This window comes from Hemiscyllium ocellatum, chromosome 13 (assembly GCF_020745735.1).
Source record: "Hemiscyllium ocellatum isolate sHemOce1 chromosome 13, sHemOce1.pat.X.cur, whole genome shotgun sequence".
Classification (NCBI taxonomy): Eukaryota; Metazoa; Chordata; class Chondrichthyes; order Orectolobiformes; family Hemiscylliidae; genus Hemiscyllium; species Hemiscyllium ocellatum.
This window is the reverse complement of record NC_083413.1, coordinates 25,218,093-25,244,305: the sequence shown is the minus strand read 5'-3', so window position 1 is coordinate 25,244,305 and position 26,213 is coordinate 25,218,093. Positions and strand designations below refer to the sequence as shown.

The window sequence follows — 26,213 nt, the reverse complement described above, 5'->3', positions numbered from 1 at the left end:
ACTCGTCCATTCTGACCAGATATCCTAACCTAATCTAGTCCCATTTGGCCTGCATCCCTCTAAATCATTCCAATTCATATACCCATCCAGATGCTTTTTAAATGTTAATGCTCTGTCTTCCACTTGTTCCGAATCTCCATTTCATTCACCATGAGGAGCTCTTGGACTGTGTCGTTCTTTGTGAGCTTACAAACCAGATTACCAGTCATCACCACCCACATTTTAGTTGAACAGGAAAATTGAAGAATGGTAACAGAACAGGTAATTCAAGTTGGCAGTGGGAGAGTCATTCTGGCAAAACCCAAACTGAGAAGGCTATTGCTATGCAATTCGTTGTTTGACAGCACTTTTGATCACATAGGCTTCGCAGTATCCAGTGCCTCCAGCCGTTTCTTGATATCATGAACTGAATTGGCTGCATTTATGGTGCTGGGGACCTCTGGAGGAGGCTGAGATGGATCAATCACTCAGGCACTTCTGCTGAAGATGGATGCAAATACTTTTGCCCGAATGGGGATGTTTGTACAGCCTCCTCCTCCAGGGAGTTATTAATTGCCCATCATTATTTCACAAGATATGGAAGGGCTGCAGAGCTTAAATCTGATCTGTTCACTGTGGAACACCTAACCCTATCTATTATGTGCAAATTAAGCTGTTTGGTACAAATGTATTCCTGTGTTATAGGTTCAGCAGGTTTACATGTCACTTTTAGGTACACCTGGAGTTGCTGCTGACATTTTGGGCATATTGAGTCTAGACAAACTGGCAGTGTTTCAACAGTAACGATCCTCTGAGGGGCAAGACTGTAGTTAACATAAATTCTATAAGGGAAATGAAAATAGAGACAAAAAAAACTTTCAGAATTGGCTGCATCATTTTTTTCACTTTCCTCTTTCTCTATAAAGTTGCTTTCTCCAATTCTCTGCTCAAAGATAATAAAGGGCTGAATAGCACTGTGCAGATAACACTGTGACATCAAAGAAAAATTGACAGGGTTGTGAAACTAACTTCCAATGTGTTTTGTGATTTGGACTGCAAGGGTGACCTTATAGAGGTTTATAAAATCATGAGGGGCATGGATAGGGTAAACAGGCAGGGTCTTTTTCCTGGGGTGGAGATCGAGAATGCATAGGTTTAGGGTTGGGTGGGGGGGGGCGGAATTTAAAAGGGACTGAAGGGGCAACTTTTTTACACAGAGGGTGGTACATGTATAGATGAACTGCCAGAAGTGGTGGAGGCTGGTTTAATTATAACATTTAAAAAACATCTGGATGGGTATATGATTAGGAAGGGTTTAGAGGGATATGGGCCAAGTGCTGGCAAATGGGACTAGATTAGGTTAGGATATCGGGTCGGCATGGATGCGTTGGACCAAAGGGTCTCTTTCCATGCTGTACATCACTATGATTCTATGACTGATTTCATAGACTGTGTTTTCCTGACTATACCATACTTAAAACATTTGTGTTTTGTGTACACATGTCTGGTGTGTAGTTGACATGCAACTGCGAGATAAAAGTTTAAGAAACATAAATTAGAAATCCATTTCTTTTAGTGTTCATGTTAGTTACTTCACATGTTTCTGAAACAGCCTGGTGTGGTTTGTCTTTGTCGTGTGGAGCAGTCAGAGGCAAATTGAGACTTTCACGAATTTCAGCCAATCTTCACATTTTCATGACCTGCTTTTAAAAAGAACATCAATCCCTTCCTTTTCCTTTCTCAGTCCACAACTAGAAATATGGGCGGCTCGGTGGCTCAGTCATTAGCACTGCTGCCTCACAGCACCAGGGATCCGGGTTCAATTCTAGCCTCGGGAGACATTCTTCCTTCATGGGTTTCCTTGGAGTGATCCGGTTTCCTCCCATGATCCACAAAGATGTGCAGGTTGGGGGAATTGGCCATGTTAAATTGCCCATAGAGTTCAGGGATGTTAGGTTCATTAGTCAGGGGTAAATATAAGGTAGGGGAATGGGTCTGTGTGGGTTACTCTTTGGAGGGTCAGTGTAGACCTGTTGGGTCAAAGGGCCTGCTTTCACACTGTAGGGACTCTATAAATAGTGGGGATCAACTTTCAGTGCACCATCCCAGTGAACTGTGATGGGTTTGGCTAAGTGCGTAAGCAAACATTTTGCTGATGGAATGCATAATGTGGAAAAGTGTGGAGTTATCCACTTTTACAGGAGAACAGACCTTTTTATAAACAGTGATAGGCTGAGAAGTGTTGAACTTGAAAGGTTCTTGAGTGACATTACGCATGAGTCGTAGAAAATTAACATACAGGTACAGAAAAAATTGAGAGAAATGGTTTATTGGCTTTTATTACAAAAATAATTAAGTACTTAAGTAATGATGTGTGCTGAGATCACACCTGGCACACTGAATTTTTTGGTCTTGTCATGTGGGAAGACAACAGAGGCTCACCAAGCTAATTTCTAGGATGGAGGGATTTACCTCTGAGTGCCATGTCTATGAAGGATAAGAATGATATTTTCCTTACCTTTGAGTTCCTTGGTACAATTTTATTTAACGCTCCCACTAAAGGGAGAGACACAATGAAATATGATAGAGTCCTACATGGTCTACAGATATCACATTTATCATTGATTTCTTCTATAAGTTTTGTGTATTCATTATGCCTTACACCTGCATCCTTCAGTAGGACTTTTACCTGTGAGAAGATGCATGAACAAACTGCCACTCTCATTTTAAGACCTTTTCCCCCTTTGTACATTTCAAATCCAATAGTGGTCGTACTGTACCTGAAACATTCTGTTTCTCTCTCTACAGATGCTACTAGACCTGCTGAGTTTCTGCCGCATTCTCGGTGGTTGACTTAGTTTACAATCTTTGTCTTTCGGCAATTATGCTCTACTATCAACATAAATCTGGATCCAAGCCAGTTGGTGAGACCTAAATTAGACACCTTACTATGTGGAGAAACTTTATTAACACCGTCTCCACACCTGTCCAAATTATTGCCTCTTTGTATCTACTGCCTTACAGTATTGAATTTGATTCCAGCCTTGGGCAACTTGTGTGTGTGGAGCGAGCACATTTTCCCAGTGTCTGCGTAGGTTTCCACTGGATGCTCCAGATTCTTTCCATAGTCCAAAGGTGTGCAGGTTTGACGGATTGGCCATTTTAAATTGCCTGTAATGCTCAGGGATGTGCAGGGTACTTGGGTTAGCCGTGGTAAAGTGGGCATAGTAATGTGGGCATGGGGGCACATGGGTGGGATGTTCTTCAGAGGGTTGGTGCAGCCCTGATGGGCTAAACGGCCTCTATCTGCACTTGAAAAGATTCTACAATTCTAAAACTTAAACAGACTGAGCCAGTTTTCTCTGCTGTTTGGAAGACTGCGAAATGGTCTCATTCAAACATGCACAATTCTTGCAGGGCGAGAGTGTGTCGGTGAAGGATGTTGCTCCAAGCTGAAGGGACTAGAATCAGGGCACTGAGTCAATGAATAGGGGACAGTTCATTTACTAAGACGAGTAAAAATTTCTACACCTAGAGGGTAGAGAATTTTTGGAATTTGTTTTGTCCCAGAGGGTAGTGGAGGATGAGTCATATGTGTGTGTTCAAAACTGAAATCAATAGATTCCTACTTATTAAAAACACAGGAAATAGGGTTAGTGCAGGATAATGGTGCTGAAATACTAAATGGCACAGCAGGTTCAAATACTGATGTTCTACTCCTGCTCCTCTTCCTTTTGGTCTTATTAACAGGAACTTCACTTCCAACATATGGGGACAGGGCTAGAAGAAGGGTCTAAATACTCATCAGCAGTGTTTCTTCGTTTTGTTCATTGTTATATAAAGCCTGGTTGTTGCATTGTGTTTCCTTTAATTTGACATAGGGCATCCCAAAAGGAATGCTGATTGTTGTTTGTTGTGCTGGATGTCACACCTGAGCTGCTACATTGTTGTGTATTGGAGCAATTTAAAGAGAACATTGTTGATCGTGAATCAGAGTGACCATTTTCATGCTATTATTCAAGATACTTCCTGGATTTCTAGTTAATTCAGCTTTTTCCCCAATAGCAATCTCTGCTAAAAAGTCCCAAAGACCAACCTCTATAATGGCATTGCCATAATTGTACTGCAAATAATCCTCACCATATACACAGAAAGAGTGGGTGCCACTACTGGCGGCACATTAAGGAAGCCACTTTTCTTCATCAAATTTGCTGTTTAAGTTCAAGTACGAGACTGAGATACCAAAAGGAATGTTATGGGCTCCAAATGTAAATATAAACACAAACAAAAGTTACTACCTTTTTCCTGGTTGTAGTGATTGCTCTCGTTCCGTTGGTCAGGTGACTGTGAACGTGCTGCTCGCTGCCTTGCCTTCCTTGACAGCTTGTTGTCTTCACCACTTATGTGTTCTCTTCCCAGGAGCTCCTCGGGACTAGGGGCACAAGCACCTAGGGTTTCAGGTCTACAGTCTTGAGAAATTTTATCAGTGGCCTGCCGGCAGTAAACATTACGCTCAGGCAAGTCACAGCACTTATCTCGAACTGCAGTGACCTTTGGGCGTGCACCCTGACTACAGTAGTCAGAAGCTGCCTCAGGGGTTGCATTTAGAACAGGGGGTGGTGGTCTCCTTGGTGCCTCCTTCTTGCGAGAACGGTTCTCGAGCTTTCGAGTATCAGCATCTGGATAATCATCATTCCACACAGTTTCTGAATAACAGGACTTCTTGTTGGGGCCATGCGTTGTTGGCTCCATGGCCCAGTCATCAACTCGAGATTTTGAGCTTGGTTCTACTGGTAACTTGAGGTGATTGTCCCTTTTGTACCTTAAATCTCTATTTCTATGGCAATCATTTCCATTCCTGCTGTTTCTATCGTGCTTGCGCACTCTGCTTTTCATGTGATCTGAGTAACACATGGGCACAATAGGATATGAAAACTTGTTAGCAAACGTTAGACACAAAAAATGAGGAAGAAACTTGAACAGAGGAAATTAATGTTAAAACACAAACTTACAGAACATGCTCATAGGAAAGCCATGCGGGTGAATGTCAGTACACCATTAAAAATGACCACTTTTCATTCCGCACCCATACCTTGGTGCTAAATCCAGAAACATACTTGTTGTGTACAAATAGCTACCAGTAAGGTGAATTAAGCTTCATATTGAACATGGAAATGTGCAGAATTAACAAAGCAACATGCAGGTGGATCAACAACAGCCAGGTATACATGAAAGCTTTAATCAGATATAGTAGACAGTTAGGTCAGATGGAGTAACCAAACTGGGTTAACTAACTGACTCCAAATTTCAATACGAATCCAAGGTTAAACCTGATTGCTATATAAAGAGCAATGTGCAATTAGTTAAGGGGAGGAACATAGGCCTAGGATGCAGCTTCTTAATACTTTGTTCCACTTTTCTATGAGATCATGTTTGATATGTGGCCTAATTTCATAAATCTGTCTTAGCTCAATATCTTTCTATATTCTTGTATAGCAAAAAGCTATTGATCACTGATTTAAAACTATTGATAGAGTCATAGCATCCACTGCTTTCTGGAGAAGCATGTTTCAGATATACCACTCTTTGCATGACATGTTCCCCCAATTTTTCTTTATTGTGGCTCCTGGCACTGATTTTATGATCAGATTCCATTGTAATACTTTCCTTCATCAGTAGAAAAAGAGCTTCTAACCGAACATACCAGTTACTTTCCAAATAGTATAAACTTCGAACATAACATCACTTAACCTTCTATATTCCAGGGAACACATGCAGTGTTTATGTAAATTCCTTTTCACAATTTAATTTTGGAGTCTTTGTAACATTCTGATGAATTGCCCTAACCCTAATCCCTCTTCCAAGGGCAGTGCATCACATGGAAGTATACAGTCCAGAGCTGAACACAGGCCCAGATATGGTCTAGCCAGTAAGGTACATTGTTGAAGTTTTTTTTGTTCATTAGATGTTGGTGCTACTGGCTAGGCCAACATTTACTACTCGGAATAAAGTGATGGTGAGTTCCCTTTAGAACTAGTGTCTTCCTAAATATTAGGAACAGCATGCCAAGATTTTAAAGTAGTGACAGTGAAGGGGTTATTGTCCGCAATTTTGGTCTCCCTCCTATCAGAAGGATGCTGTGAAAGGGTTGAGAAAAGATTTACAAGGAAGCTACCAGAGTTGGAGGATTTGAGCTATAGGGAGAGGTTGAATAGGCTGGAGTTGTTTTCCCTGGAGCTTTGGATGCTGAGGGGTGACCTTATACAGGTTTATAAAATCATGAGGGTAACAGAAGGGTAAATAGACAAGGTCTTTTGCCCTAGGGTTGGGGAGTCCAGAACTAGAGACCCGAGGTTTAGGGTGAGGGGGAACAATTTAAAAGGGACCTTAGGGGCAACTTTTCACGCAGAGTGAGGTGCATGTATTGAATCAGCTGCCAGAGGAAGTGGTAGAAGCTGGTACAATTACCACAACATTTAAAAGGCATCTGGATGGGTATATAAATAGGAAAGGTTTATAGGGATATGCTAGCAAATGGACTAGATTATTTTAGGATATCTAGTCAACATGGATGAGTTGGATGGAAGCATCTGTTTCCATGCTGTACACCTCCGTGACTCTATGAATGGCAAAGTTGCTCTAACTCAGTCACTTACAGGCGGTGATGCTCCAAAGCATCTGCTACCCTTGTCATTCTAGGAAGCTGCTATCAGAGGATGGCAAGTTGTTGCAGTACACACTGTACTCACTATCTGCTATATGTTGAAGATGGTGGATGGGATGACAATGTAGCAGGCTGTTTTATCCTGTGTGGTGTTGCATCTCTCAAGTCGAATTCATCCATTCAAGTGAGGTATCTTCTATCATACGCCTGACAAGTGCCTTATAAACAGTGGACAAGTGCTCAGGAGTTAGAAAGGGAGTTAGTTGCTGCAGCATTCATGGCCTTTGAACTAGCCTTTTCATTATATTCTAACCCTACAGATGGGAGAGGATTATTCTTCATTAGTCACTTTCATTTAATGTGAGTGAACTGGATGCATGAATGAGAAATATTAAAATCACATGGAAAGAGATCTTGCAGGTCACCAGATAAACAATCAAGAGTTTGATTTTCAAATTCTTAGTCCTAGGATCAAGTGTCCAGGCCTGGCTGTTAGCAGCTAATTTAACTGAAGAATTGAATTGTGGAACATTACTACTCTGTCTGACTCTACAGTGCTTTTACATGTTGGTGAGGGTGTAGAAGAAACAGGATGAACAGTTGTGCAAATGGATCAGGTTTACCAATGCACTGGTAGTTAATTAAGAAATTTCACTTGCAGATGTTGGGGGGTTGGGGGGGGGGGGAGGTGGGGAATGTGGGGGTCACAGGCAGGCGCTACAGGATCCAAGTATAAAACAAAAGAGGATGAACAAAACTCTGACATGAAATAACATTCAACATGATAGAAATGCAAGCAGGATAGAAAGACACAACCAGGATAGAAACAGCAAATCATGAAGGTTGATCAGTGCTGCTGACTGAGCAGAAAAAACTGCAATGTTAAGCTTTTTCCGGAAGCTTCTGATCATCCTGATCTTTGCAGTAAATGCTGAACTGAGCAGATGTAATAATCTCAATCATTCACTGATTTCCACCACAGACCCATCACCAAGCACAAGTGTATACCACCACCACCACCGGAACTATACACTAGTGAATGCACGGACATACCAGCCATTCACCCGCAGGGTGGCTACCACATTATTCTGTGAACAAGCCCAAGAACTGCTGATTTCCATGACATTTCCCACAATCACAAAGGGACCACAAGATGCTGTTATTTGAACCCAGCCAGCTAATAATCTATCCTGTGGAAGCCACTGGTAAATGGGCAACAGCAGCTCCATTTTCATTCAGTTCTCTCAGAGAACAATCCAAAATGCACTAACACAGCAGATCCTGTAGCTGAATGCACAGGAAGCTCCAATTCAGCAAGTTGAAGACGTTCCAGTTGGTTGAATTAACTGATCTCTTTCACACAGTGTTGCACCAAGAATCACACTGTATTCCCTTTTAAAAGGATCAGCAGAATGTGTTTTGAAGTATTACCTCCATTTTCTTCGAAGCCAACATCATATGGATCATGGCCTATCTTTTCCTGTTGATGTTTCCGTCTCAACTTTTCTTCCTTCTCCTGGAGTTTCCGAGCAATAGCCTATGAGAAGAAATTTAGAAAGAGACACTTGAAAGTTATGTTCAACACCAGAGAGATAATATTGCACAAAGCCAAAATGTTTGTTTCCACCCTCCCCAGCCCATGCACAGGGACTGCAAATCAGGAAAGACTTGATCCTAGAACCAGTCCATAAAGCATTGGTATATAAGCTAACTTAGCAATGGTGTCAGTGCCTGTACTACAAAGCAGTTTCTCCCTAATCAATGCTCAGCAAACCATTAATAGTGTGTACACATATAAACAATCTGATCTGGCCTTCACCCACAAGTAACCTGGTCAGACAAAGTTAAACACAGACACTGCCATTTTAAGAAGCTGAAGGCACCCAACATAAAAGAAACCGTAACCCAGCAAAGAAGGTCAATGGATAAATGCACCACTTGATTTGGAAAGCAGCACAATCCAACCTTAAGACAGAGGAGCAAACGCAGGCCATTTGGCCTTTTGGCTCTGCATTGCCATTCAATGAGATCATGGCTGATCTAATAATCCTCAACTCCGCTTTCCTGCCTTTTCCCGTAATCCTTGACTCCTTTGCTGAATGTCACAGGTGTAAAAATGAACTAAAAATAAAAAACACAAGCAATATCCACATCCCACAGGAAGAAAGATTGCGTGTTGTGTCTTAGGTTTGGATAAGATCAGTTCAGCATTGAAATTTTTGATGGCTGAACAATCCTATCCTTGGAGGAAGGTGCTTGAAGGCAGGTGGGATCTGTAGGCACAAACATAACCCAAACCAGCACCTTTAGGACCCAAGGGTGAATATTCAAATCAGTCAACAAGATTGGTATCACCTGCCTGCCGAGTGCAGCTAAAGCAGCATAATTGCAAAGCAAGACAATTGTCAAATTATCCCCCGTAGACTTAATGAATGTAGAAACAGCAAAATCACTTTACAAAGACCCTTAATCACATCACAATGGAAACATAACGTTAAACTCCCCAAAACTAATTATATCCTTGATTTTGTTTGCTGTCCAGACATTCCAACAACATTTCTTCAGACACTTTCCGTATCAATGGTTAAAAATAAACCATCATTTCCAATGTACTTGCAACATGTTACAGTACTAGTTAACTGAGCATTAAAGTAACACTTGAATCTTTACAAAATACGATGGGAAATACATGCTTAGACATTTGTTATTAATGGCTAGCAGAGCTGTAAACTGAAGTTTGAAGCAGCATTTGAATATTTATAGTTTAGATGCTGCAAACTACACAGTGCTGTACTGACCTCATTTCAAGAAGTCACCATTGCGATATAAATGGAAAGTGCCTGCAGCATCTTTTCTTTCTGACTACCTGAAGCAGTTCTCCAGAACTCCCAAACTGCTGACTCAACAGTCAAATCATGTCCCTCTTTAGATTATCATCTTGTATTAGAGTAACAGGAATTCTGCAATAAACCAGAATGCACAATGGAAGATGTTGCTGGGGAGGGTGAAAGGGGTACCCAGGATAGGCAAACAGAAATACATTTTGAAAATAGAACTAATGCCATGTGAATTTTGAAATTTTTTAGTGTGAGGTAAACTTCTCTTTCAACTATTGAGAAGCAGAGGGCAATCCCAGTGATTGACTATTTTGGAAATAACCTTGTCTGTTAATTCCTCTGGAAGTCAGTCAGTCACAAACCTAGGTCCTAGACCAATTGTACAAATAGCATCACATTACCTCTGACTGTGACAGATACTCCACATAGTGCCTTGGCCTCAGCATAACTGGCAAATCTTTACTCATATGTCCACAAACTACAAGTTGCCAACTGTGATCCAATATTTGCAGGTGCAGTAATGCTGCACCGAATGTTGCATCATTCTCTGTAAAGCATACTCCTTCAAAGTCAAGTCTAATTAGTTGACACCATGAGTAATATTGGAACTATCAGTCCAGGTCCTGGCAGAAATAACTCAAGCCATTATTGGGAATGAAGAGAAGCATCTCCCAAACTACTGACTGTATTACTCAAGAAGCAATTCTGGAAGAGGAAAGAAACTTCGGCTGAACCTTGGAATGAGGAATAACGAACCCAAGTAAATAAATTCAACAGGCAATTATGTGGTTCCTGGAGAGAACGTAGCTAACATCTGATAAGCAAATAAATCTGGAGCGAAAGCAACAGCTTGGGTGGAAGCAGAGAAAAGATGGGTAGAGTGGATTCTGTGATGGGGGATATGTAAAGGAGGCTGGTATTTGTTGAATTCTTGATTTTTTTAAGATGTAGATCACACAATATTATTTCCGAAGTTAAATACCTGTGGACACGTGCTTAATTCATCAAGTGAATCCCTCGCCAAAAAAATCCAATGCTCTACTGTATAAGGGGCGGCTTTGTGAGAATTAACTGAAGTCCATACAGTGTACCAGTGAGGCCAAAGATATAGCAGGATGAATTGGAATTTAGTGAGAGACTAAAGCTAAACACGGACTTTGAAATGCAATTGAATGCAGAAAGGAGTACAAAATTCCTCATTCTGGGAATGAAAGAGCTGGAGTATTACACAGCTGTTATAAAGGTCAATTATTTTCCTCAGCCTCATCAGCTATCAACTCAATTTTCAACACAGACACAAAGGACGATTCTGCATGGGTATCAAAATCTATTGACAACAAATGGAAGCAGAGACTCTAAACCATCACCACTTTACATTCAATGGTAATACTATCACTGAATCACACACTATTGACATCCACGGGGATTCCTCGATGAAATGGACGAGCCACATAAATACTGTCACTACAAGAACACAGAAGGGGCTAGGGATCTTGTAGAATGTAACTCACCTCCTGTCTCCTCAATCTTGACCTGTCATCTACAAGTCAGGTGTGTGATGGAATACTATTCTGACTCACTTGGGAAAGTTTGCTGAAACTCAAGCCCCACTACTCACAGAGTTGTCACAGAATTTAAAGGTTTCTTCATATTATCTCAGTCTCTAAATTACCTGCCTGATGGATAGAGAAAACACTGGTCATGTTTCTGTAAAATGTATTACAAATGACACCATTCCAACTACAGGCAAACAAAAATATTAAGTTTTAATATATAACCTACTCAATGAAATTCTAACACCTACTCCATAAACTCCTATATACACAGCAAACAAATACAAATGGTACAGTGAAGAACAAATACTGAGCAAGTTCAAAAGCATCTGTCACAGGATTTGAAGGGATGTTCCCTTTTACTCTTCCAAGAATATCTAGTCTCCAGTCTTGGTAGTACAGAATACTTGGGCCGAAGAGCTGTATTGCATGGTTCTATGAGCTGTTTATTTGCAGATACATAGAGCTCTTCACAGAATACGCAGGGTGGTTGGCACTTGAACTGCGCAATCCATCAGTCATTGAACAAAAGCTAAGAATAGCAAGCCATGTTTCAGGTTTTGGTTCTTTTGGAGAAAAAGAAATTTTCTCTGCTGCAGTTTAGAGACTTCTGTCCCTGTATGAATCATTCTGTTCACCTGCTTAGAAGCCAAAAAGAGAGCTACTGTCCTGCTGATAAATCCTGGCCTCCAGAACAGATCCTGACTGCACAAATCAATCAGCAATCCATTTCTAGGTGAAGCTTGCGTTGTAAGCATACACCCGTTACGATGGTGTCTTAAACAACATTTGCCACGATGTGAATAAACACATTTCACAAAATGTTCCACCAACTTGTTCTTACAAATGCAGCATCCTTTTCCCATTTTGGGCCACAATCCAAAGTAAAGAAAAATAAAAAGATGTGGTCTTCACAATACTTCCCATTTGCCTGGTTGGGTGCAGCTCCAACAACATTCAAGAAGCTCAACATCAGTGAAGACAAAACAAACCACTTGATTGACACCCCATCGATCATTCAATATTCACCCTCTTCTCCACTGAGGAATAGCAGCAATAGTGTGTCCCATATAAAAAATGCATGGCAGCAACTCACCAAGGCTCATTCAATAGTACCTAACCAACCCATGACTTTACCACCTAGAAGGATAAAGCCACCACCTACAAGCTCCTCCCCAAGTCAGACGCCATCAATATTTTGGAATTATATCACTCATCATTCACCATCCCTGGGTGAAAATTCTGGAACTCCCTTCATTACAGCACTGTGAGTGTGCTTGTGCTTCAAGAACTGTTCAAAAAGGCAGAGCACCACTTTTCCCAGGGCAACTGGAGAATAAATGCTAGCCGCCAGTCACATCCATATCCCCAAAATCAAATTTACTGCAGCTGAATAAACGTGAGGTCAAAGAAGAAAAATTCCAGTTCCTGGATACAAACTTCAAAATTAATTGGTAGGGCTATGGGAAAAGAAAGTAAAGTTGAACTAATTGGACAGTGTGATTAAAGGAATCAGCACTTTTTGAACTTTGGGTATGTGTCCCGAGCAACCTCCTTCTGAGTTCTGAGATTTTTATGGCATTGATCATAAAATATTGAACTGTTCTTATGGATAGATGGCAGAGTTGATAGCCGTTTCGTGTGGTTTAGCTATTAAATGTATTGCGCAATTACTGAGCAGTACAAAACTGGATGAGCTCTGGTTAATCCAAAAATGACAGTAGTACCACCATTGGCCACAGCTCCCAGAGTTCGTGGCAGAAAAACTAGAGAATGCTTCACTACTGCCAGTTCCTAAGCAACAAATTTTGCTGAAGGTGCAAGTGGATATTGGACAAGAAGCAGGACCAGGCTCTCTACAATTGAGGCTGACACCCGATGGGCAGGGTTTCAACGTAAACAGCCACTTGGATGAAGTGCTGGAAAACTTAATATATAAAACTCAACCAAAGTCACTTCACAATAAGGAACAGGAAATGACAAAGGAGTTGAATAAATACTTTACATCAGCCTTCAGGGTAGAAGGCATTCCAAAAATATTAGATAAACCAGGGGCAAAAGAGTGGGGGAAATAAATACAATAACAATTACTAGGGTACTAGGAAAACAAGGGGGCCTAAATAACGACTACTCTCCTGGAAATGATGGGATGCGTCCTAGCATATTAAAAATACCTACAGAGGATAGTGGATGAATTAGAACTAAGTATCCTTTGCTTCTGCAAAAAGTCTCAGGTATTGGAAAACTGACAATGTAACACTTATTCAGAAAGGAAGGGAAACAAAAAACACAGTTAACTGTAGGGCAGTTAACATCTATTGTGGAAAGTATTAGAATTTCGGGGGGTGAGGAATGAAGCATTTTCACTATGGTAACCTGCAATTAGTGGAGTGCCACAGCACGCTGCTGAGTTCAACAGTTTTTGATAATATAAATGAACGTCTTGGATGAAGGAAGCAAATGTACTACAGCTAAGTAGCACAAAAGTAGCAAAGTGGTGAGAATGACACAAAGAATCTTTTAAGGCATACAGACAGGTGAAGGGAGTCAGCAAAAGCTTGGAAGATGGAATATAACATGGAAAAATGGGACACTTTGCACCGTGGGAAGAAGGATAGAAGAACGAAGTTTTATTTAAATGGAGGACGACGACTGCAAAAAGCTGTGGCACAGAGGGATCTCGGGGTCCTCATGCAGAAATCACAAAATGCTAACATACAAGTTCCGTGGATAGTAGAGAATGTAAATTAAATGTTGGATATCAAAATTGGAGGTGTGATGGACAGCAAAGAAGATTACCTCGGAGGAGAACGGGATCTTAATCAGATGAGCCTGAGAGCAGAGGGTGGCAGATGGAGTTTAATTTAGGTAAATGTGAGGTGCTGCATTTTCAAAAGGCAAAACAGAGCACAACTTGTACACTTAATGGAAAGGTCCTAGGGAGTGTTGCTGAACAAAGTGACCTTGGAGTGCAAGTTCATAGTTCCTTGAAAGTGGACTGACAGGTAGATGTGTGGGTCAGGTGAATTGGCCATGCTAAATTGCCTGTAGTGTTAGGTAAGGGGTAAATGTAGGGCTTTGGCGGGTCGGTGTGGACTTGTTGGGCCGAAGGGCCTGTTTCCACACTGTAAGTAATCTAATCTAAGTAGAGGGCAAAGGTTTAGGTGAGAGGGGAAAGATTTAAAAGGGACCTAAGGGGCAACCTTTTTTCACGCAGAGGGTGGTGCGTGTTTGGAATGAGCTGCCAGAGGAAGTGGTGGAGGTCAGTACAATTACAAAATTTAAAAAGCATCTGTATGGATATATGACTGGGAAGGGTTTAAAGAGATATGGGCCAAGTGCTGGCAAATCGAACTAGGTTTATCCAGGATATCTGTTGGCATGGAGGAGTTGGCCCGAAGAGTCTGTTTCCATCCTGTATGTCGCTATGACTCTACCAATGGGATAGAAAAGTAGGGATGCCTTGCTAAAACTGTTCAGGGCACCAGTCAGACTACAGCTAGAAAACCGTGAACAGTTTTGATCCCTTTCCATATGGAGAGATTGGAGGCAGTAAGGATTAGATTGATTCAGGTATGGCAGGATTTTCTTTCCCAGGAGAGATTGAGTAAGCTGTACACATTTACTTATTCAAGTTTAGGAAAATGAGAGGTGTCCTTCTTGAAAGATGTAAGATTCTTCATGGGTTTGAAAGGGTGAATACAGAAAAGGCTGTTTCCCCTTGTGGAAGAGGACCAGACAATATAATTTCAGTACAAGGTTTCACTTAGTTGGGCCAAAGAAGAGGAGGAATTTCTTTTTCAGAAGATAACGAATTTGTCGAATTTTTTATGATAGAAGGCTGCCGAGGTTAGGTTGTTAAGCATATTCAAGGCTGAGACAGAGTTTTAATCGTTAAGGAACTCAGGGACTATGTGGATAAGGCAGAAAAATTGAGTTGAGGATTATCACACATCCGCAATCTCACTGAATGACAGAATAAACTCAATAGACTTAATGGACTTCTCTTGCTCCTATGTTTTACAGTATTATCAACAAATCAGGCCAATCTGCCTCACTGATTCATGCTAGCATCTGCCCTTCATCATGATTTTTAAAAAAATATATCAGATCCTGAGGAGACTTGACAAGGTATATACAGTACTGAGAAGGTATTTCCCTTGTGGGTGGATTGGCAATAGGAGACAGTTTAAAAACAAGGTCTTGCCCATTTATGACAGAAATAAGAATTTTTTTTTCTCTCAAAAAGTCATTTGTTTCTGAAATTCTCTCCCCACAGAGCAGTGGAGGCTGCGTCATTGAATATACTCAAGACTTTTTGACTTATTAGGGGGACCAGTCAGGAAAGGAGTTGAGGTCACAATCAGATTTTATGGATTGCAGTGGCAGACCAGAGGAACCAAATCATTGATTCCTGTCTCTAATTCTTGTGTTGTGATCCTAAATATGCTTACTCCACAGACTTTGGGATCAGTCCGCTGGCACCTTCAAGATACGGGTGAAGAGTAGAGATGGAAAGCTAATTACAGTGAGTGAAAGAGCTAAGCTGAAGGATAGTCTGACAGAGTGCTACATTAATTGTGGTCATGTGCACAAGCCAATTACTTAAAGTGCAGTTATTTATACCTGGCAATATCAGCACACTGAAGTAATTACAGCATGCAATATAAAGGATGGACATGGTTGACATATGAACGGCAAACTATGATGTGGATTAGATCCATGAATCATTTCAACAACTGCTCTTCAAAATTTTTCCAATATTTACAATCACACACTAAAATCAATTATGTACTGGCATTTCAATCTGCGAATACAAACTGCAATAATATTTAATCATATGAGAAGTGAAAAGAACATTATGTTTTGCAGACTTTCATCTGGAAGACTTCACTTGGTGTGCAGCTTCCTATTGGTTTTCAGACACTTTCATTCCACTCGTTCTACTGTACTATAATTCAGCTTCCATCTCCTAACACCAGGCTCCTACCTCATCTTTCTCCTCCTGGCGTCGCTTTTTCTCAGTTTCCAGTGTCAGTTCATCCTGAATCACTTGAGCCATCTGATTGTCCCAACGTTCCCTGCAATTAAAAGCAGAGTCAGCTGAGCATGAAACATTGAATAAAAACTCAGTACACAATGACATAATAATAGTCCAGAGAAAATACTACCAGAGTAGAAGAATGCCAGAACAATTTGGGAATATTATTGAAGATTTGAACTTTTTAGAAGGTCTCTTCTCCCCACAGGGAGCCCAATGAAACACGATTGAAAAAAGTTGCTTGATATGCAACAAGGTTGATGCAACAGTCCTTCTCGTATCTCCTTAACTCTCAATGCCCCTTGGTAGAAAGCCTGCATCACCTTCCAGGCCTTCATTTACAAATTTATAAAATTACAACTGGTCAGCCTGTGCACTTGCCAGATAAGTGTAAAATAAAATTACACTTATGTTAGTTTTGCACTGAACAAGATACCAGCAGAGAGGAATGGAAAAGCTAATCAGACCCAACAACCAACATTCCTGGTCCAACTCTACTTACACAAATAGTTTCTATACCTTTACCTGATCACTTTTTCTACGACATGATCACCAACATCACTGCCAATGAGGCAGGGAGTACTCACTTGACCCATGGGTGCAACCTTTTCACTTTCTTGAAGTCGAGCATGAAAGTATAATAGATGCCAGCCTTCCAGACTGAATACATTCCACGAACAAATATTGAAACAAAATTCCTGTGACTGTGGCTATTACTTCAGATTGGAGCTGATCCCCTCAAACAGTAAACGTTACCTTTACTTTTAAACCCAATCCAGGGTAATTAATTATTTTTCAAAAATCTTTCTCTTTCCTCCAACATCAACACTGCCTGAACAAAATACCCAAAAACCCAAGCTCAAAGAAATTCCTCTTCCTCCATAAAGTGCGCTAACCAGGGTACGAGTACAGTTCCTCTGCACCAGTTGGGTTCCTGCAACTATTCTGAATAAGAATGCAAATATTGACTTGATTACTCTTCACCACTCAATGTTTCAGCAAGTTCCTTAATTCACAATGGGGAGTAGAGAATCGGGGAGATACACAGGAGGAGAGAAAGAGAAGGATGGTTAAGAAAGCAGGAGGGAACTAACCTTGCCACTAATTGCCCTTCTGACAATCTACAGACTTTCAAAATCAAAACATAGATCCCCCAGCCCATTTATTGATTCATCTCATTCTCGCTTCTCCAATCCTGCCTTTACCATTTAGACAGATTTTGTAAAATAAGTAAATTCCAGTGCTTACATCTCTCGCTGCTGTTTCTGAAGATGGATCTGGGCTTTCTTATTCTCCTCCTCTTGCAGCTTTTTAGCCATTTGCAGGTCATTCTGTACCAAGCGGTTTCTTTGTACATTGGAAGCCAAATGATGCTCAACTAGAAGAATATGGCAGAAAACTTGTTAAATGTGTATTGAATACCAATATAACTTGCATGGATCCAATGCAATATTCGCAGGGACACTGCACCAGGACTGCCTGCACCACAGGTGGAGCAGATCCACAGGGGTGCCACAGCATCAAGTAGCCAGACTGCAAGGGGGACACCAGAGTTTAGATTAGACACAGCAGGTTAGGCAGCATCCGAGGAGCAGGAAAATCTATGTTTCGAGCAAAAGCCCTTTCTCAGGGGGACACCATACCATCAGCGATCTAGCTCTAAGGGAGTGCCAGAATTGAGAATGTGTCTGCATCACAGTGAAGGACGGGCAATATATGCTGGCCTCACCAGCAACTCCCTCATCCTGTGAATGATGAAGAAGAAAAAAGAAACAATGGTCTGAATTTATCCTCACTGCTCAGTATACAAAACTCCTTTTCAGTAATTTCCTTTCAACATCAAAGAGACTGGATTTCTACATAGCTACTGGGTGCAACAGGTACACAGATAATATTACTAGACTTGGAATCCAGAGTTCTGGACTACAAATTCTGAGATTGAAGCTTCACATCCCATTTCGATAAATGAGACATTCAGTTCAATTAAAGAATATCTCAAAATAAAGGCCATTGTCAGTAGAAGTTACAATGATGCCACTGGATTATTGTAAAAACTCAACTTGTTCACTGATGTTCTTTTGAAAAAGGCACCTGATATCTTTACTTAGCCAGGCCTCTATGTGACTCTAGGCCCAGACTGAGGTGTTACTCCTAACTTGCAACTGATTGTGTCACTTAATGGCATCAGTTATTCACAACTCCCATGCTATTTTCTCATGATAGACAGCAAATGCCAGAAGTATCAGTGATTAATTCTAATTCTTTGCTCTGTCACTAGGGCTTACTCTTTCCTCTGTATCACTTCCAGGATTTAAGTACAGGATGTTTAGCTATAATTAGGCAACAAAAGATGTTTATGCATTCATTAGCCACAAATATATAAAAGTTCAAGCATAAATTCAGGAAACAGGGTACAAAGCCACATGATGATCAAAGCTCAGCTCAAGAGAGAGATTAGATACAGAACTGATTAACGTAAGACTTAACTTTCATTACCAGAGTTATTTTAAAAAGTTGCTGTTCTCTGTTCTTAAATAACTTTGTTGCAATGAGACTCAAATTTCATATTGGCTACAAGTCAAAAATAGCAGGGAGGTGGTAATTAAAGGCACAGAGGTGCTTTCAAAAGAGTGATAAAGGAGGGAAGATCAAATTAAACAGATGGATAATTAGTTTTTTCCTTTTACACAGAACAGGGGCAGAAGATCACAATAAGCAAAACTTCTTACATGAAAATAATTACCGTTGGTAAATAAAAATATATGGAATTAGTTCAAAGATTGAGAGAAGATTTGTAGCTCACGTAGCTCGTTGTTGTGGTTCTGTTTGCCGAGCTGGGAGTTTTTGTTGCAAATGTTTCGTCCCCTTTCTAGGTGACATCCTCAGTGCTTGGGAGCCTCCTGTGAAGCGCTTCTGTGCTGATTCCTCTGGCATTTATAGTGGTTTGAATCTGCCGCTTCCGGTTGTCAGTTGCTGTCCGCTGCAGTGGCCGGTACATTGGGTCCAAGTCGATGTACTTATTGATTGAATTTGTGGATGAATGCCATGCCTCTAGGAATTCCCTGGCTGTTCTCTGTTTGGCTTGTCCTATAATAGTGTTGTCGTCGATTGGGACAACACCACTATTATAGGACAAGCCAACCAGAGAACAGCCAGGGAATTCCTAGAGGCATGGCATTCATCCACAAATTCAATCAACAGACACATCGACCTAGACCCTATATACCGGCCACTGCAGCGGACAGCAACTGACAACCGGGAGCGGCAGATTCAAACCACTATAAATGCCAGAGGAATCAGCACAGAAGCGCTTCACAGGAGGCTCCCAAGCACTGAGGATGTCACCTAGAAAGGGGACGAAACGTTTGCAACAAAAACTCCCAGCTCGGCGAACAGAACCACAACAATATGGAATTAGGGAGGAAATACAAAGCTCACAAGGTCAAGCTCAACATTAGATCATGCATAACTCCAGATACTTGTCCCTCAGTCACTAGTCCCAACCTTTAGGATTTAACTGTTTTTCCAGGTGGTAAACTTTAAACCAAGCTCCCAAGCTTTATTCCTTATTTTGTCCTCTCTCCACATGCGCCTTCAGTTGTAAAAGCCTCACTCTGTGAAATAATTCCCAGCAAAAAAATACACTGCACTTTTCTGCCAAGATAATTCAAGTATAACCCCCATGGGTGTTTAATATTTATTAATCCTTTTCTAATGCACACTGCTTGTTGTAAACACCAGGATTCAAAGGGCAGCGCAATCAAAGCAACTTCTCAGGAAAGTGGGTTCATTGTTCTTCTGTAATATTAAAGCTGTCCACGGGTTACTGCAAATCAAACTACAAAATACTACATTATTTCAATTCATTGCAAACTCACTGATCTGATCGATTCTTTATAAAATTCTCCAGCTTCAACAGTGAAACAGAGGAATTTTCTCTATGTCCCTAACCCTTGGGAATGCCCAGAAGCATCAATATTCCCTCTCTTCCCTACTCTAATTCATTCTTCCATGATTATTCCTCCCTCTAAATGTTAATTAATGTTAGCCCTGAGGATTGGAACATTGATCAGGAGGCATGAAACATTGTCAAACACGCCCAGAGCAAGGGCCAGTACCAGTAAAGCCTCCTCTACACTGTCCCCATCAAACACTCTTAGGACAGGTGCAACACATGGTTTGGGAGAGAGTAAAGCTCTTTCTAGCCTTGAAATGTTACTGAATCTCAATCTCAAATGATGAACACAAGTAATTTTGCCAGTTTTCACAAAACCAATCTACCCCTAATATATTAAAGTTATATCTGGGTTATGAGATTCACTTCTGAAAATGTGTTGCTGGTTAAAGCACAGCAGGTCAGGCACCATCCAAGGAACAGGAAATTCGACGTTTCGGGCCAGAGCCCTTCATCAGAGTCACTTGTCAGGGGAACAGACTAAAACTGCTGTTTGTGGTTTAGGGTGCATGTTTGTATTGTGTACCGATGTAAATAAATGCTCACTAAGTGTGAAACTTTGCTCCTGTTATTACCTTCATGCCCTGACTTTCAGGTTGATACTGTTCACCTCACAGACAAACGATCAGTGCTGTTGGAGGGGAAATTGTGTTCCGTTTTCAGTGAAATTCAACTCTGAAACTTGATGTCAGGACAAGGCCAAAAATAGATGATCTAAATCTGGACGATTTACCTACTGCATCAACCAAGCTGTGCAGAATTGTAATCGTAAATCAGCACTCTGCAATTTCCAACATGGCCCGAGAAAGAGCTAACCTTTCTTGCAGTAAGGCATTGCTTAAAGTGCACCGTTCCACATTCTGGCAACTGGACAGTAACTCTTCAGGTTATTTACGAGGCAAAAGACAAGCCCACACTTTTGTTTTCCCCTTGGTTTTTCCAGTATTGAAGTTTTGAAGAGCCTCAGATGCAACTTTGTATATTATTTTCTTAAACAGCGAAGATGTTGTTTCTTTTTGGGTCAGCATTCTAACCTGTTGGTGCCTGCAACACTTTCATCAGATTAAGACCTGCATGCGCAGCATTCAAGCAGCTGTAGGAATGGAGCTTTCTGAATCAGAAATAAACCTACTTGCCCATTGTGCAGTTTTGATATTTTCTGAATCAGCCAGCTCCATTCCTAAGCTGAGTTAAGTATGTTGTCCTACAGGCAGAGCAAAGACAGCTGTTTCTGATATTTAGTGGTTTGTAATGTCTGAGATATAAAGCATTGAATTGCTGCAACTTTAATTTAGAACATAGCAGAAACATAAAACAGTATTTTTCAGAGTCTTACTGGACAAATTGCTCATGCTGAGGGGTACTGGACTGACAAGAAGCAACCTTCAGCTTAACCAACTCAACCATAGATTCGGTTTAGATGAAGCATCATCAACTTTAAATGTTAACTCTGTTCCTAACCACAAAAGCTGCCTGACCTGTCAAGTATTCCCAAAACTTTTTTCCTTTGATTTTACATGGAGGTATTAGAACGGCATCTACCAGGATTGAGCTCAGTAGAGGACAGGCAAAATGGTTCCTTCACCTGCCTGTCATCTAGGCAGGAAACTGTTTTCACATATTGGATGATAACCTGATTTGTTGCAATGTCACCACACGGTTATAGAGTCTGTTGAGACTACTTCAGAATTATGAAAAGCACATCATCAACGAGTTGTTGAAGTTTACTAAAATCCTGAGAAAATTATCTGATATGAGCCAATGTTTTCAGCAGTGAGGGCAAAGATGGAAAGAAAATAAAGAGGTTGTTTTAGAAGAAATGTAAATACTGGCTATAAAATGTAGTTCATCAAGATTAGAACAAACCACTGACACTAACAATCTTAGAGATCTTAATGAATGCTGCAAAATGTTTCTCTTAAAAATTGCTGGGTGCCTCATCTCTACAGCAGCTGAAATGTCAAGGTATAAATTGCCCTGTTCCTCATATCTTTCGGGCAATATTCTGTATAGTTCCTCTATGCAGCAACAAAATCTGTGTTTTCTTGTTTGGTCATGGGATCTGGGCATCGCTGGCTTGGTTTGAACTTATTGCCAGTCCTCAATTACCCAGAGGGCAGTTAAGGGCAACCCACACTGTTATGGGTCTGGAGTCACATAAATGCCAGACCAGACAAGGATAAGGATAGGTCTTTCCACAAGGACATCAGTAAACCAGATAAGTTTTAACAACACTCCTGATGAAGGGCTTCTGTCCGAAATGTCAATTCTCTTGCTCCTCAGATGCTGCCTGACCTGCCGTGCTTTTCCAGTACCACACACTCGAGTTTTAACAACAACTGGCAGTGGTGACATGATCACTATTGGGCTTGATGTTTATCAAATCCAAATTTCATCATTGCTACAGTCATGATTCAAACCAACTTCCCAAGAACATTAGCCTGGGATTCTAGATTAGATATGCGTACCTCAAAGTTATTCACATAACCATCATTTGGTTTTCACCTTGAGGATTTTCACTTTCTAAAGTGTTGAAAAAGTTTAAAACTTTATTTCCTGAACTGCTTATGATGGTGGGTCAGTTGTCAATACAATATCTGAAATAGTAATATTTTTGTTGACCAAAGATATTGCAGGATATGGGACAAAGGCATGTCCAATTGATTTGGGTCATACATCAGTCGTGACTTCACTGAATGATCAAACATTGGGAGGCTACATAGTCCCCTCCTGTCTTAGCTAATTGAGATTGCATAACAGGCTGCTATATGGTCCAAGAGCTCCTATTTACAAGGAGCAGTAACTCCTGCTCATCATTCAGCATCAGTTGCTGGAATTCAAAGAATGTGGAAGCAGTTCAAGCTTAACTGGTATCATTTATAAACAAAGGCTGTTGTAGTGTAATGATGACGTCCCTATCTCTGAGCCAGGAGGTCTGGGTTCAAGTCCCACTGCTCTAGAGGTGTGTTATACCATCCTGAACATTCATAAACCTATACTGTTTGAAAATGGGTGATCTCATTCCACTTAGAGATGTTATTGAACTAGTTCAGTTTTTACAACAATTCAGCAGCTACATGATCACCTCCACTGATACCAGCTATTTATTTGCAGATGTATTTTTGATTGAAGTGATTCATCCCTCTAAGCCTGCACTGTGATGTGTGAAGTGCTTTAATGGTACTCACTTTCCTGCTCCTGCAGGTTGTGGGCCAGACTATGATCTTCCCGAACCGCAAACTCCCGGCACACTGAAAAAGAAAACATGGATTTAATGTTTGGTCCTTGCTGAAAGTTTGATGCAACATCAGTGATAAAAAATTTTTAATAGCACTTCTCACAGAGCAATAAAGATTCACCAAACTGATTCCTAGGTGAGGTTGCCGTATGAACAGACACAGAATTTAGCTGAGCTCACGAGAACCGATTCAGAAAAACCCTGACAAAATAAATGCTGACTGGCTGGCTGTTTCTCCAGTTAAGAGAATCTTGAACTTAGTGAGGAAGGTTTTTAACAGGAATCAATAATAATACAAAAAATAGGAGCAGGAGTAGGACACTCCCCCTTCAATCCTGCCCCACCATTCTTTCAGATCATAGAAACATATGAACTGGAGCAGAAGTAGGATAACTCAACCTGTTAAGCTTGCTCAACCATCATGGCTGATGGGACAGGCTCCACCTGAATCAGGCTAGGACCAGAGACTTGGAAAATCACATAACTGTGGATGTAGTCAGGACTTCCAAATATATCTCTGACTGGTCTTCAGTTTCTTAATCATCAAAATATTTTTCCTGCCTACATTTAATGTTTGACCAGCCCCAGGCTTCGTTTCATTTTTCATGCCAACTCCTGGTAATCCTCAAACTTTTTAATATTTCAGATATTTACCTACCTTTCCATTTAAATAATTTCAGTGATCATGCCTCCACAGCTCCTTGGGAGAACATAATTCTATACATTAACTGTTTTTTGAAAAACTAAAATTTGACGAAATGTCTTCTTTTGGAATATTGCATGCAATTCTGGTTTCCTTCCTATTGGAAGAATGTTGTGAAACTTGAAAGCACTCAGAAAAGCTTTACAAAGATGTTGCCAAGGTTGGAGGATTTGAGCCATAGGGAGAGGTTGAATAGGCTAGGGTTGTTTTCCCTGGAATGTCGGAGGCTGAGGGGTGACCTTATAGAGGTTTATAAAATCCTGAGGGGCATGGATAGGATAAATAGACAAAGGTCTTTTCCCTGGGATGGAGGAGTCCAGAACTTGAGGGCATAGGTTTATTTTAAAAGGGGAAAGATATAAAAGAGACCTAAATGGCAACTTTTTCACACAGTGGAGCGTGTATGGAATGGGCTGCCAGAGGAAGTGGTGGAGGCTAGTACAATTGCAACATTTAAAAGGCACCTGGATGGGTATATGAATAGGAAGGGTTTGGAAGGATATAGGCCGGGTGCTGGCAGGTGGGACTAGATCTGGTGGGCATGGATGAGTTGGACCGAAGAGTTTGTTTCCATGCTGTATGTCTCTATGACTCTATAACTCTAAGTTAAGACCAAGATGAGGAGAACTTTCTTTATCAGAGGATCATGAATCTCTGGAATTTTTTTATCCCTGAAGTTTATGGATGACGATTAATCATCTTATTTCACAACAGACAGAACACTGGTATGTAAGGTAATCAACTGATCGAAAGAGAAGGCGATAGAGTGAAGTTGGGTAGATGATCAACTCGATGAGCCTTACAGACTACATTTATTTATTATTATTATTATTATTATTATTATTATTATGGACACACTGTTAGATGGTAATCCTTCTGTATAAACAGCATGTATATGCAGAACACAACACTGACAGTATACATGCTACAAACTCCATACCTAATGCTTTATGAAGGGATACTGCAAAAGCATTTGCATGCAAGAGGTATTTGGTAAAGTTGAACGTGAAGTGGACAAATCACACCAAACCTCATAAACCTCTAGGCATCAGTGAAGTTTTCATGCTGTTGTGGAATTTGAAACTAAAACAGAAGTAGAAACTTATTTTCCCCTTCTTTGCAAAACACGCAGAAGTCTTAGGGAAAGACAAGGAAAAACCCTTCATATATATTTATTGGGAAAACCCATGCCATCACCACACAAGCATACACAATCAGTTGACTGACAAAATCAAACCCATCCGGAATCTCCCTGGGAGTGAAGACCTTACCAAAACACCTTGCATTCTTGCTAAACTACACTCAACTTTTTTGTGTCTGAAGGCTAGACTTTACTTTAGTAAATCTTTTCCCAACTAAACAACACTTTACATGCCTTGATGGATGAGTTGAAATAAGCTTACATGAATACAGAGGAAAAAAGTCTGTTAAAATTTTGCCAGAAACTCATGGTTAGGCAAATTCGATTCTGTTTTCGATATAAAGGCAACTATTCCATTTAGCTAAATTATATTTCAGTAAAGGATGTCACTGCTGAACAACTGATAACATTTCCAACTTTGACACAGTATCAGAGTACTGCACAGTTGGAGAAAGTGAAGCTCCTTCTGTGCTGAACCAATGATCAGAAAATGGGTCTCAGCAAGTTCTCATACTGCACCAGCCTCAAAACAACAAAATAAGTGATAGCCATTCTGGTTCATTTGTGAGGACATTGCCTTGAGCAATCAGAATCAGCCTGCCTTGTTTCAAGCTTAAAAAATATCTGATAATTAAATGTTAATGATTAACATCTTACCCCATTGAACAATGAAAGCATTGCTGTGTGTACTTATGCCAGTAAATAATCCTGTTTGTAGAAACAGGTATAATGTTTATAGGGCTGTTGTGGCACAGAGGTAGCTTTCCTATATCTGGACCAGGCAGTTCAGGTTGAAGTCACATCTGTTCTTCAGTGTGTAGTAATATCTCTGAACAAGCTGATTAAAAAATATCCGAGCTGTTTGCATATGGGACAAAGTCAAGAGAAATATCATGCAATTATGCAACTTGTTTTCCATGATGGAAGCATGCAAGGTTAACACTTCAGGTACAGATTCTATGATATAATGAATAGTTTATACCCCAAAACATAAGTTTATCTTTTTTCTATTCCGATGCTGATCAACATCCCCTTTAAGCACTCTCCTATTTCCATGCTACAGCTGTGATAGAGGCAGCTTCAAATCACAACACAGGACTGT

The 26,213-nt window shown here is 40.6% G+C and overlaps 1 protein-coding gene across 2 annotated transcripts in view; it reads right to left on the bottom strand.

Annotated features, from left to right (window-relative positions):
• Positions 1 to 26,213, bottom strand: part of ccdc50a (coiled-coil domain containing 50a) — a 101,503-nt gene that overhangs the window by 36,647 nt on the left and 38,643 nt on the right. The window contains exons 2-6 of one of the 2 annotated variants that reach the window (XM_060834645.1): positions 23,218 to 23,280; positions 17,323 to 17,452; positions 16,024 to 16,114; positions 8,075 to 8,180; positions 4,278 to 4,880 (exon numbers count right to left, since the gene is read on the bottom strand). In XM_060834645.1, coding sequence (XP_060690628.1) covers positions 4,278 to 4,880; positions 8,075 to 8,180; positions 16,024 to 16,114; positions 17,323 to 17,452; positions 23,218 to 23,280 — 993 coding nt within the window. The remainder of the gene's footprint in view (positions 1 to 4,277; positions 4,881 to 8,074; positions 8,181 to 16,023; positions 16,115 to 17,322; positions 17,453 to 23,217; positions 23,281 to 26,213) is intronic. The other variant, XM_060834646.1, reaches the window with a different exon arrangement.